At 36.7% G+C, this 14,389-nt stretch overlaps 1 protein-coding gene across 1 annotated transcript in view; it reads left to right on the top strand.

Moving 5' to 3' along the window:
- LOC130916483 (endosome/lysosome-associated apoptosis and autophagy regulator family member 2-like) overlaps positions 1–14,389 on the top strand; it is a 58,843-nt gene that overhangs the window by 18,959 nt on the left and 25,495 nt on the right. The window contains exons 3-10 of the mRNA XM_057837248.1: positions 5,272–5,461; positions 5,653–5,800; positions 7,770–7,859; positions 8,003–8,108; positions 8,178–8,330; positions 10,265–10,353; positions 10,426–10,606; positions 10,683–10,811. Of these exons, the coding sequence (XP_057693231.1) occupies positions 5,272–5,461; positions 5,653–5,800; positions 7,770–7,859; positions 8,003–8,108; positions 8,178–8,330; positions 10,265–10,353; positions 10,426–10,606; positions 10,683–10,811 (1,086 nt within the window). The remainder of the gene's footprint in view (positions 1–5,271; positions 5,462–5,652; positions 5,801–7,769; positions 7,860–8,002; positions 8,109–8,177; positions 8,331–10,264; positions 10,354–10,425; positions 10,607–10,682; positions 10,812–14,389) is intronic.

Raw genomic sequence — 14,389 nt, 5'->3', positions numbered from 1 at the left:
AAATTTTTTATACATAGCGTTTTGACAGTTGCTGTCATATTTTCAGAATCAAAGCATCGTGTACCGGAACAGCATTCCGTCCCTGAACTTGTACTAACATTTATCTTTTAAGAACTACAAGTCTTTCTATCCATGGATCGCTTTAACAGAATGTTAATAATGTTAATGCCATCTTGTTGATTTATTGTTTTGATAAACAAACACAGTACTTATGTACCGTATGTTGAATGTATATATCCGTCTTGTGTCTTATCTTTCCATTCCAACAATAATTTACAGAAAATATGGCATATTTTATTGATGGTTTGAATTGCAATTAATTGCGATTAATTACGATTGATTAATTTTTCAGCTGTAATTAACTCGATTAAAAATTTTGATTGTTTGACAGCCCTAATTAAAACCCCTCTTAATGTTTTCGTTTCAATAAAATTTATAAAATTTTCAATTAAAAAATAAACTAGTAGCCCGGCATTGTTGATGTCATTAATTACACAATGCTCATGGGTGCTTAAGCCCATAAAATCAGTCGCACCCAAGCGCCAGTAGAGGACGACAAAACTCCAAAAAACACAAGTAACAAGTTGGCATTGCACTGTGCTGTCGTTTCAATCTGTTTGAGCGGGGCATGTGCGTTAATTGCGTCAAATATTTTAACGTGATTAATTAAAAAAATTAATTACCGCCATGATGGTATTCCTAGTCTAAAACATCACTCTTGAGAAGTTGGGAGGAAAAAAGATGTTTATTTACTACTTATACTGTATCTGAGTAAATTTGGATACATTTTTGTTCAAGTGGCACACGCTAATTTGTAGTAAAATTAAACACAGCAATTAGTAAAAAATACTGCAGTCTTTGAGGTCAGTTCAGTGGAGCAAGAATCAGGAAATAAATCTTGTTAAACAGCTGACTAATGTGGTAAGACCAGTCGGTTTGACATTGCTTAGAAGTTTGTTCTTTGCGGTGTCAACAACGCTTCAACCCCGCCTGGGTGACTGCGCAGTATATTATTAATACTCTTATGTAATTAAATCATGTTGTTATCAAAAACGAAATGAAATTCCATGCGCATCTTAACTCTTTAGTGTAGGAGTGTCAAACTTATTTTTGTTCGCGGGCCACATTTATGGCAATTAGATCTCATGTGGGCTGGACTAGTTTGTTTTCAGACAAATAAGTTAACTTGCCGGCTGCCATTGAAGGCATTCGACAGCCAATCCATCCCAGTCAAACCCACGGCTTATAGTCCAGTGCGGCTTATTTGTTGATTTTTTTGGGGTTAATAGGTAAGACTTTATTTGACAGCGCCGTCATAAGACTGACCTAAGTCATAATTGTGACTAAAACTATGACCGAAGTCATAATTGTGACATGACACTATCATGGGCATTAATGAATGCTTATGACAGATGTCATTAAGTATCATCCGGCAAATTATGTCACTAACACCATTTATGTCAAGGGCGGATGTTTTCCATCTTTTGAAAAGAGAGATAATTTGCCGGATGTCAAAAAATGACATCTGTCATAAGCATTCTTTAATGCTCGTGACAATGTCATATGGTCTTACGGCAGTTTTGTGGCGCCACTGTCAAATGAAGTGTTGCAGAATACCAGAACTGGTGATTAATGAAACAACTGCACGAGTAACTGAAGAAATAGTTAACACAGAACATGAATCTGTAGCGTTGCAATTAGAGATGTCCCGATCGATCGGTCCAATCACGTCATTTTCAAAGTATCGGAATCGGCAAAAAAAAATCGGACATGCCTTTTTTAATATATACAGTAGGGAGAACAAGTATTTGATACACTGCCGATTTTGCTGGTTTTCCCACTTGCAAGGCATATAGAGGTCTGTAATTTGTATCAAAAGTTCTCTTCAACTGTGAGGGACGGAATCTAATACAAAAAAAACAAAAAATCACGTTGTATGATTTTAAAATAAATTTGCATTTAATTGCATGAAATAATTATTTGATACATCACAAAAATCGAACTTAATATTTGGTACAGAAACCTTTGTTTGCTATTACAGATACCAAACGTTTCCTGTAGTCCTTGACAAGTTTTGCACACACTGCAGCAGGGATTTTGGCCCACTCCTCCATGCAGATCTTCTCCAGAGCCTTCAGGTTTCGGGGCTGCTGCCGGGCAACACAGACTTTCAGCTCCCTCCATAGATTTTCTATCGGGTTCTGATCTGGTGGCTGGCGAGGTCACTCCAGGACCTTAAGATGCTTCTTATGGAGCCACTCTTTAGTTGCCTTGGCTGTGTGCTTTGGGTCGTTGTCATGCTGGAAGACCCAGCCACGACCCATCTTCAGGGCTCTCACTGAAGGGAGGAGGTTGTCAGCCAAGGTCTGGCGATACATAGCCCCATCCATCCTCCCCTCAATACGGTGCAGTCATCCTGTACCCTTGGCAGAGAAGCAGCCGCAAAAAATGATGTTTCCTCCTCCATGTTTCACGGTTGGGATGGTGCTCTTGGGGTTGTACTCATCCTTCTTTTTCCTCCAAACACGACGAGCCGAGTTTAGACCAAAAAGTTCCATTTTGGTCTCATCCGACCACATGACCTTCTCCCATTGCTCCTCTGGATCATCCAGATGGTCAGTGGCAAACTTCAGACGTGTCTGGACATGCACTGGCTTCAGCAGCGGGACTTTGCGTTCGAGACTGTGGTTCCAGCTCTCTTCAGGTCATTGACCAGGTAGTTCTGGGCTGATCCCTCACCTTCCTCATGATCAGTGATGCCCCACGAGGTGAGATCTTGCATGGAGCCCCAGAACGAGGCAGATTGACCGTCAACTTGAACTTCTTCCATTTTCTAATAATCGCTCCAACAGTTGTTCCTTCTCACCAAGCTGCTTGCTTATTTTCCTTTAGCCCATCCCAGCCTTGTGCAGGTCTATTATTTTATCCCTAATGTCCTTACACAGCTCTTTGGTCTTGGCCATTGTGGAGAGGTTGGAGTTTGTTTGTTTGAGCATGTGCACAGGTGTCTTTTATACAGGTAACAAGTTCAAACAGGTGCAGTTACTTCCGTTAATGAGTGGAGAATAGGAGGGGTTCTTAAAAAAGAACTAAGAGCCGAAATATTTACTAGTTGGTAATGTATCAAAGACTTATTTCATGCAGTTAAATACAAATTTATTATTTAAAAATTAGACAATGTGATTTTCTGGATTTTTGTATTAGATTCCGTCCCTCACAGTTGAAGAGAACTTATGATACAAATTACAGACCTCTACATGGCTTGCAAGTGGGAAAACCAGCAAAATCGGCAGTGTATCAAATACTTGTTCTCCCCACTGTATATATATATATATATATATATATATATTTAAATTAAATCGTTTTCTAATTGTATTTAACGTTACAGACAAAATGTCTTACACTCATCCAGAGTCTTTAGTTTTGGCTTAAAGTAGGGCTGTCAAATTTATCACCTTAACGGCAGTAATAACGTTAAAATATTTATCGCAATTAACGCATGCGCTGCACTACCAACTCACGCATTGTCGCGTTCAACCTATAATGGCTACGTATTATGTATACATAGGGCTAAAAGGCAACGTAAAATGAGTAGAGAGAATTTTCGCAGCCTTTGAAGCCTTGTTTTAATTGGCTAAAGCCTTACAATCCCTCTCTCAACGATTAGAAATATTGTGGGAAGCAATGTGGGGAAGAAAGGTCGTAGTTGTTCTTTTTCTTAACACCCTATTTTATTTCCCAACGCTGAGAAGACATACAGTGGGGAGAACAAGTATTTGATACACCGCTGTTCTCCCCACTGTATCAATTGTATCAACACTTTATTTGACAGCGGCATCATAAGATTATCATAAGACCAAACGAACCACCATGACGCTTTGAACCAATTAACTGCAAAGCTTCGATAAAATCACTGGTCCCTTGGGGAAGACAGTCAACCTCTGCTTCCCACTGATGTCAACAATTTTGTCGTCCAACATGCCTCCTAGCATGCATTGCAACTAGGGTTGTTCCGACCATGTTTTTTTGCTCCCGATCCGATTGTTTTTTGTTTTTTTTTGCTCCCGATTCAATTCCAATCATTCCCAATAATTTTTCCCGATCATATACATTTTGGCAATGCATTAAGAAAAAAAATGAATAAAACTCGGACAAATATATACTGTACATTCAACATAAATAAAGTATAAAAGTACTGTATTTGTTTATTATGACAATAAATCCTCAAGATGTCATTTACATTATTAACCTTCTTTCTTTGAGAGGGATCCACGGATAGAAAGACTTGTAATTCTTAAAGGATAAATGTGACTTTGTATATTGTGACTAAATATTGACATTTAGTGTATTTGTTGAGCTTTCAGTAAATGATACTGTAGCCCTTTAACTGTTTTGCCCAAATGCATGGTGGGAAGTGCAACCATGACTGCGCGTAGTGGTACCAATTGACATATCTTCTCTGCATTGGGAAATAACATAGGGTGTTAAGAAAAAGATCAATTACTACCTTTCTTCCCCACATTGCTTCCCACGATATTTCTAATCGTAGGGAGAGGGATTTTAAGGCTTTAGCCAATTAAAAAAAAAGGCTCCAAAGGCTGTCAAAATTCACTCTACTCATTTTACACTGACTTTTAGCTCTATATATAGGTAGAACGGCGCCATTACAGATTGAACGCGACAATGCGTGAGTGGGTCGTGCAGCGCATGCGTTAATTGCGTTAAATATTTTAACGTGATAAATTAAAAAAAAAAAAATTACCGCCGTTAACGGGATCAATTTGATAACCCTACCTTAAGCCTAAACTAAAGACTCTGGATGAGTGTAACATATTATGTCTGTAATGTTAAATACAATTAGAAAACAATTTAATTAAAAAAAAAATATATATATATATATATATTAAAAAAAGGCATGTTCGATATATTTTTGATGTACTTTGAAAATGACGTGATCGGACGGCATCCCGATCGATCGGGACATCTCTAGTTGTAACTAAATGTCTCTGCAAGTGCTCTCTGTTGGCCTCCATTTATCATGAGAAATTAATTTGGAACTTTAAAAAATTTGCATAGAAAATGCCAGTTTTCATTTTTTCACACAAGCAACGCTGGACCAAACTGCCAGTTTCAAAATAAAAGCATGTAATTTTGCATTTAGAATGAGCTACTATGTGCCTCTCAGGCAGAACAACCCCTACTTTAGTTCATGCTACGTCACAGTGAAAGGTCTATTTGTCACACTGCAATGTTTTTCATTTGTGCTTATAGCGTTTTCATGCCAAGCCGGCGAGTTCCTGGAGATGTCGGCGCAAGAGTGCACACGGTGCGCGGCGGGAAGCTACTCCCTGGGCAGCGGTATCCGCTTTGACCAGTGGGAGTCCATGCCGGCGGGATTCAGTAGCCTAGCGAACGCCCTGGAAGGCAACGTCCACCGAGACGGTGACTTCACGTGTACCAGGTGATGCTACCTTTGTCAATGATAGACATACAGATCGCTGCCAGTTCAAATGAACTGGACGTCTATCACCGTCAATGGCTGTCAGTGAGCTAACAGTCAGTACATTTCATTCAAACTGTGTATCTGAGTCTGAGGTTTACTGTGTATAATCCAGTGAGAATTCATCGGGTATGTTGTTGTTGTCTATGCAGCTCTTCTTGGACGCCACAGGGAAGCTACCTGGAATCCAACAGGGACGAGTGCACGGTCTCGCTGGTGTACTCGGTCCACCTGAAGAAGAAAGGATCCGTCACGTTTGAGTACCAATACCCAGATAAAAACCTGCTCTTTGAGTTCTTTGTAAGGAGAAAAAGTACACTCATTACACAGTAATTTTCAGATGGACACAAAATGACTTTTTTTTTTAAAAAGTAAATCTTATTTAGGTTATGTGCAAACCAGTTTTAAGCTTTACTAAGCTTTTTAAAATTTTATTTAGAAAAAAATGATGAATTAGTTCATGAAAAAAATGTTAAAATACGAGAGACGGTGAGAATCAAAAGTGGTATTTGCCATGTGGCAAAATGGATTTTAGTATGTAGCCTTTTTTTGGTATGTGGCAAAATTGATTTTTTTTAGGGTTATGTGGCATTTTTGCAGGCCATGCATGTCCATGCCATTGACGGCTAAGCGCGTCCAAATTTTCTATTCATATTGAATGTCAGAAAAACAATTGGCTGTGATTTTGGACCATACACTTACCATTACAGCGCATTGACATTCAACTGGAACCCATGTCCGGCAATGCCATTGATGTCTATGAACGTCCAAATTTTCCATTCATTTTGGACGGCAGAAAAACGTGTGGTTGTGATTTTTGACCATGCACTTTACATTACAGGACATTGACAATCAACTGGCACCCCCCAAAAAAAATGCCACATACAAAAAAAAAAATGCCACAAACCAAAATCAATTTTTTCACATACTCCCCCAAAAAAATGCCACATGGCAAAAAAAAAAAAAAAAGAAATGCCACATGACAAAAAAAATGCCACATGGCAGAATCCATTTTGCCACATGGCAAAAAAAAAAGCCACATGGCAAAAAAAAAAAAAAATTGCCACATGGCAAAAACAAAAAATGCCGCATGACAAAATGCATTTTGCCACATGGCAAAAAAAAGCCATATGGCAAAAAAAATGCCGCATGGCAAAATATATTTCGCCACATGACAAAAAAAATGCCACATGGCAAAATCAATTTTGCCACATGGCAAAACAAACCAAAACAAAACAAAATGCCATATGGCAAAATCCATTTTGCCACATAGCAAAAAAAAAAAGCCACATGGCAAAATCCATTCTGGCACATGGCAAAAAAAATGCCACAAACCAAAACTGATTTTGCCACATACACCCCCAAAAAATGCCTCATGGCAAAAAAAAAAAAAAAAAAAAATGCCGCATGACAAAATACATTTTGCCACATGGCAAAAAAATGCCGCATGGCAAAATATATTTCGCCACATGACAAAAAAAATGCCACATGGCAAAGAAAAAATGCCACATGGAAAAAGAAAATCAGCAAAACAATAAAATGCCACATGGCAAAATCCATTTTGCCACATGGCAAAAAACAACAACAAAACGATAAAATACCACATGGAAAAATCCATTTTGCCACATAACAAAAAAAAAAAATGCCACATGGCCAAATCAATTTTGCCACACAACAAAAAAAAAAAATGCCACATGACAAAAAAATGGCACATGGCAAAATCCATTTTGCCACATGGCAAAAAAAAATGCCACATGGCAAAATCAATTTTGCCACAAACCAAATACCAATTTTTGGTCTCAGCCCTGCTGTGAAATACAATTATTTAGATTCCAGGATTAAAAGAAAAATAACAATTTAAATTTAAGATTAGGTAAATGGACTTGTGAAATGTTTAAATTTACTTTTCTAGTATTTATAATACATTATCGCATCAATATATTTTTGTGTTTGTGTATAGTAACTTATTTGTACTTCTTATTAATGAATACATTTAAACCTTTTAATTATTTGTATATGGTAATATTTAAGATTAATATTTTACTAATTCATAGTAATTAAGTGATTTCATATACTGTATATTATATTTACATATTTTAATATGAATGCAATAATACGTTTATCTTGAGAACTACAAGTCTTTCTATCTGTGAATCCCTTTAAAAATATGCATGCAATATACAAGTATAATGCTAAACCTAAAGCCTACATAGGAATAATTTCCCAATTTATCATTTGAAATTGTGAAATATTTATGCATGAATTGCAGATTCAGAATGATCAATGTCAAGAAATGGATCAGGCGTCAGATACCAAGTGGCTCAAGCTCACCAACCAAGGAGAATGGGCCACTTACAAGGTATATGTCATTTATGTGCCTACTGGTTTTCAAAAATTGGAAACAACCATTCCAAGCCAATGATAATGACGTGTGTGCTCACTACTGTTAAAAATTGTTGGTATACTCGAGTTAACTTGGCAAACATTCTACATTTTCACCAGATGAACCTAACAACTGGCACTAACATCATGTACTGGAGAACTGGCGCCGTCACGGTGGGCACCACAGTGGTGAAACCTGCTCTGCTGAAAAACATACACATAGAAGGTTTGTCTTTTATGATGTCCTCAGTAACAAATCAAATATTTAACCTTTTCCCCCACATCTTTCGTTCAGGAGTGGCGTACACATCCGAGTGTTTCCCCTGCAAAGCGGGCACGTTCAGCCGAGAGCCCGGGTCATCAAGGTGCGAGCCCTGCCCTCGGAACACCTATTCAGGCCACGGGGCCAGCTCGTGCTCTCCCTGCGACACCGCCACTCAGTATGCAGGTAGGACACACGTACTCAAAGGCAGACGTCAGTCTTGAAACATCGTCTGTGTCATGTTATTTTTTTGTTGAATAAAAAAAAAAAAACCTACAAAGTTGTGCAGAGACTGAAAAACTACTGTGGATTTTGGGGCAAATTTGAGTCACGTCACAGTGGGTTTAGGTCACTTCCTGTTTATTTTGGGGCGAGTCTGGGTCACTTTGGATTTTGAGTCACTTTTTGTTGGTTTTCGGGCAATTCTGGGTCATTTCCTGTTGGATTTTGGAGCATTTTAGAGTCACTTCCCAATGATTTTAGTTAGGGTTGTTCCGATCATGTTTTTTTGCTCCCGATCCGATCCTGATTGTTTTAGTTTATCTGCCGATCCCGATATTTCCCGATCCGATTATTACATTATTAACATTCTTTCTGTGAGAGGGATCCACGGATAGAAAGACTTGTGACTTTGTATATTGTGACTAAATATTGACATCTAGTGTATTTGTTGAGCTTTCAGTAAATGATACTGTAGCCATGCACAAATGCATGATGGGAAGTAGAACCATGACTGTGCGTAGTGCTACCAATCTCTGCGTTGGGAAATAATATAAGGTGTTAAGAAAAAGATCAATTGTTACCTTGCTTCCCATGATATTTCTAATCGTAGAGAGAGGGATTGTAAGGCTTTAGCTAATTAAAAAAAGGCTCCAAAGGCTGCCAAAATTCACTCTATTCATTTTACGCTGCCTTTTATCTCTCTATATAGGTAGAACGGCGCCATTACAGACTGAGCGCGACAATGCGTGAGTGGGTCGTGCAGCGCAGGCATTAATTGCGTTAAATATTTTAACGTGATGCATTTTTAAAAGAATTAATTACCGCCGTTATCGGGATAAAGTTGAACCCTACCTCAAGCCTAAACTAAAGACTCTGGATGAGTGTAACATATTATGTCTGTAACGTTAAATACAATTAGAAAACGATTTAATAAAAAAAAAAAAAAAAAAAAAAAAAAAATATATATATATATATATATATATATATATATATATATATATATATATTTAAAAAAGGCATGGCTGATATTTTTTTGTCGATTCCGATACTTTGAAAATGACGTTATCGGACATCTCTAATTTTAGTTCACTTCCTGTTTATTTTGGTGCAAGTCTGAGTCGATTCCGGATTTTGAGTCACGACTTGTTTTTCGGGCAATTGTGGGACACTTCCTGTTGAATTTTCGGGCAATTTTGAGCCAATTTCCATTGATTTTAGGTCACTTTATGTTTATTTTGGAGCAAATCTGGGTCACTTCCGGATTGCAAGTCACTTCTTAGTGGTTTTCGGGCAATTTTGGTCACTTTGTTTTGGATTTTGAGGCAATTTTGAGTCAATTCCCATTGATTTCATGTCACTTCCTGTTTATTTTGGAGCAAATCTGGGCAAGTTCCGGATTTCAAGTTACTTTTTGTTAGTTTTCGGGCAAATTCTCGGTCACTTCCTGTTGGATTTTGGGGCAATATGGATTCACATGCCATTGATTTCAGGTCGCTTCCTGTTTAAAATATGTATATATACAGTGCTGGCCAAAAGTATTGGCACCCCTGGAATTCTGTCAGATAATGCTCAATTTTTCCCAGAAAATGATTGCAATTACAAATGCTTTGGTATTAATATCTTCATTGATTTTGCTTGCATTTACACAAAAGAGAATGGGGGGGGAAACATTTTTATTATCATTTTACACAAAACTCCAAAAATGGTCCGGACAAAAGTATTGGCACCCTTTGAAAAATCATCAAAGCTTCTCTAATTTGTGTAAATAACAGCACCTGCTACATACCCAAGGCACATAACATATTTATTCATGTTTATATATTTATGATATGTATATTTAAAGTTACTTGTCACATTTGATAGCACCTTTAATGTTTATCTCTTACGTCATTTTGCAGACGAGGGATCCGATAAGTGTAAAAACAGACCTCCCTGCTCCAAGAAGGACTTTTTTAATATTCACACGGCGTGCGACACGGACGGGAAGGTGAGGAAACCCGGTGAATCTCAACTGATCACCTTCTGAAAAAGCCTCACGCCTTCTTCCGTGTGACTCCAGACGCAGGTCCTGTACAAATGGATTGAGCCCAAGATCTGCCTTGAGAATGTGACTGGAGCTGTTACATTGCCCCCAGGTGGCGAACGGGAGCCATGCCCTCCGTGCAACCCCGGTTTCTATAACAACGAGACGTCCATCTGTTCGCCCTGCCCCGCAGGGACCTACTCAGATGGGATGAAACGTATGGTGTCCGATCTTTATCTTCTCTTGTATTTCTTCGTTTTTGTTCATCTGTACGTTTCCATTCCTCACCGCAGCGTGTCAGCCCTGTCCGGCGGGAACCGAGCCCACCCTGGGCCTCGAGTACAAATGGTGGAACGTTCTGCCGACGAACATGAAGACGTCTTGCTTCAACGTGGGGAACTCCAAATGTGATAGCATGAATGGTAAAAACAAGAGAAATATTTGGAGTATTAGTATTTTTTTGTGTGTTGGGGTGTTGTGAAAGTACCGTAATTCTCGGACTATAAGGCGCACCTGACCTCAACCACAGCTGTCCTCATTGTATTATGGGATATCTACACCAAAAGATATTAACTGGTAACATTTTACTATACAGCGGCATCATAAGATAGTCATAAGACCAAATGAACCACCATGATGCTTTGAACCAATTGGCTGCCAAGCTTCATTGCTTCAAGAAGCTTCATTTGGCCATCACTGCTCCCTTGGGGGAGATAGTCAACCTCTGCTGTCAACACTGTTGTTGTCCAACATGCTTCCTAGCATACATTGCAGTGCTGCAGATGTAAATAGCAATCAAAAATCATGTTCTGTGCTAATTATTGAGTTACTCTTCCATTTGTTTTATTAATTGCTAGTTGTGGTATTTGGTAACACTTTATTTGACAGTGACATCATAAGACAATCATTATTATTAGGGTTGTTCCGATCATGTTTTTTTGCTCCCGATCCCAATCGTTTTAGTTTGAGTATCTGCCGATCCCGATATTTCCCGATCCGATTGCTTTTTTTTTTGCTCCCGATTCAATTCCAATCATTCCAGATAATTTTTCCCGATCATATACATTTTGGCAATGCATCAAGAAAAAAATGAATAAAACTCGGACGAATATATACATTCAACATACAGTACATAAGTACTGTATTTGTATATTATGACAATAAATCCTCAAGATGGCATTTACATTATTAATGTTCTTTCTGTGAGAGGGATCCACGGATAGAAAGACTTGTGACTTTGTATATTGTGACTAAATATTGCCATCTAGTGTATTTGTTGAGCTTTTAGCAAATGATACTGTAGCCATGCCCAAACGCATGATGGGAAGTGGAACCATGACTGTGTGCGTAGTGCTACCAATTGATATATCTTCTCTGTGTTGGGAAATAACATAAGGTGTTAAGAAAAAGATCAATTGCTACCTTGCTTCCCCACATTGCTTCCCATGATATTTCTAACTGTAGGGAGAGGGATTGTAAGGCTTTAGCCAATTAAAAAAAGGCTCCAAAGGCTGCCAAAATTCACTCTACTCATTTGACGCTGCCTTTTATCTCTCTATATAGGTAAAACGGCGCCATTACAGATTGAGCGCAACAATGCGTGAGTGGGTCGTGCAGTGCATTCATTAAATGCGTTAAATATTTTAACGTGATACATTTTTTAAAAAATTAATTACCGCCGTTATCGGGATAAATTTGATAACCCTACCTCAAGCCTAAACTAAAGGCTCTGGATGAGTGTAACATATTATGTCTGTAACGTTAAATACAATTAGAAAACGATTTAATTTAAAAAATATATGTATTAAAAAAAGGCATGGCCGATATTTTTTTGCTGATTCCGATACTTTGAAAATGACGTGATCGGACCATATCGATCGGCATCCCGATCGATCGGGACATCTCTAATTATTATGACATGACAATGTCATGAGCATTAATGAATGCTTATAACCGATGCCATTTAGTGTCTTCCGGCAAATGATCTCACTTTTGAATGGATATAAAAGATCCGAGCTGGGCATAAATGGGAGTTAGTGACATAATTTGCCGGATGATACTGAATGACAAGTCATAAGCATTCAGTAATGCCCATGATACTGTCAGGTCATTGTTACGATGGTCTTATAACACCGCTGTCAAATAAAGTGTTACCTATGAACCCAAATAAATCAACGAATAAGCCGCACTGGACTATAAGCCACAGGATTCAAAATGTGGGGAAAAAAGTAGCGGCTTATAGTCTGAAAATTACGGTAAACAATGATGAAGACACTCTGTAGTTGGTCATTTTGACCCACAACATACCTAGAAAGTTAAAATGCCAATGCAAATAATGGTATAAATAGAATGACCATAAAAATGGTTCTATTTAACTTTTTTATTGCTTCACATCTCTGAAAATATTTTTAGGTATCATAACATTTAAAATTGTATAATCGGACCCACAACAACAACAATTGGGGAAAATAGGAAGATAATAAGTTAATAACAAAGATAAGATAATTAGGAAAAGAAATTAGGCCAGCAAAGTTTCACCCCTAATTTTTAATCTTTTCTTTTTTATTTACATTTTAAAATCATTTTTAGTTGAAACTGGTTTACTTTTATGAATGCAAACGTTCTAAAAAAGTTTAATTTGTATTTTATTGTCTTTCCATTAAAAAAAAAAACTATCATTTTGAACCATGACATAACAAAGGTTACCATATCATCTGTGAGCATTTACATATATATTGTATTGTAGTATATAAAATGTAATTCTTGATGATATTTATAATTTTTAAAAATTGTAGGAATTGCAATGAAATTATGGATTTGTAGGAATTTTATAACTAGGAAAAATAACATGGGACGCTACCCCAAGACATATTTCCCATTAGTATGCATTGAAAGAGTTCTATGATTGGACATCAACCCCATAAAAACACCTTATAAGTGTGTCCCAATACTTTTGTCCGTATTGTGGATATTTAGGTGATTTCAAATCATTGGCTGCCATAGACCATTACTATGGAGAACCAGGAGTGCAAAATAAATAAATAAATGCACAGTTAAAAAATGAAATGTGCCATTAAAATGCTTCTATTTCAATTTTTATTTATATTATAATTTTTATTTTAATTCATATTCATTTCTATTGATTTCAATTTTTAGTTTTTTATTTCAACATTTCCATTTTTATCTGTTCAATATATATTTATCTATTTTAACACTTATTTGTTTCAATTTTTATTGATATATATTTCACTTTTTATTTATTTCAATTTATATTTCAATTTTTATTTATTTATTTATTTCAACATTTATTTTTTTCCAATATATATTTAACAATTTGGATTTTTTGTTTGTTTCATTATTTATTTATTTATATCAACATTTATTTGTTGTATCTGTCATTGGCTCATCAAACTTAGCTTGACTCGATCAACTCAAACCCCGCCAAGTCCACACCTGCCCACCGAGTTTGATGCGCCAATGACTGCTAAGATTATTTCATGCAATTACAAGGGAAACGAGAGTTCAAGAATGAAATAAATGTTGTAATAAATAATGAAATAAATGTTGAAATAAATAAATTAATTAATTTTAAAAAAATGAAATAAATATTGAAATAACTAAAAAAAAATTTAAAAATCGAAATAAATATAAATGGAAATTAATAAATAAAAAGTGAAATATATAAATACAAATGGAAATAAATATACATAATTAAAATATTGAAATAAATAATTATTGAAATTCATATATACATATTGAAATATAAGCATGATGATAACACATTTGATCATTTATTGCGCATTTTTTGCACTCCTAGTCCTCCACATGTTACTAGTGACAAACAAATTTAAATTCACAGCAGAAGGATCAACATTGCCATGGGATTGGACGTCTATCATCGTCAATGGCTGTTAAAGAGTTCAAAATGAGCATTTGATTCCCGTTTATTATTGTTTTTTTTTTTTTTTTGAAGTCCAGTGAGAAGTCAGCTTAATGTTTC

This window comes from Corythoichthys intestinalis, chromosome 5 (assembly GCF_030265065.1).
Source record: "Corythoichthys intestinalis isolate RoL2023-P3 chromosome 5, ASM3026506v1, whole genome shotgun sequence".
Classification (NCBI taxonomy): Eukaryota; Metazoa; Chordata; class Actinopteri; order Syngnathiformes; family Syngnathidae; genus Corythoichthys; species Corythoichthys intestinalis.
Note: the sequence above shows the minus strand (reverse complement) of the source record. Positions and strands in the feature narration are given on the sequence as shown.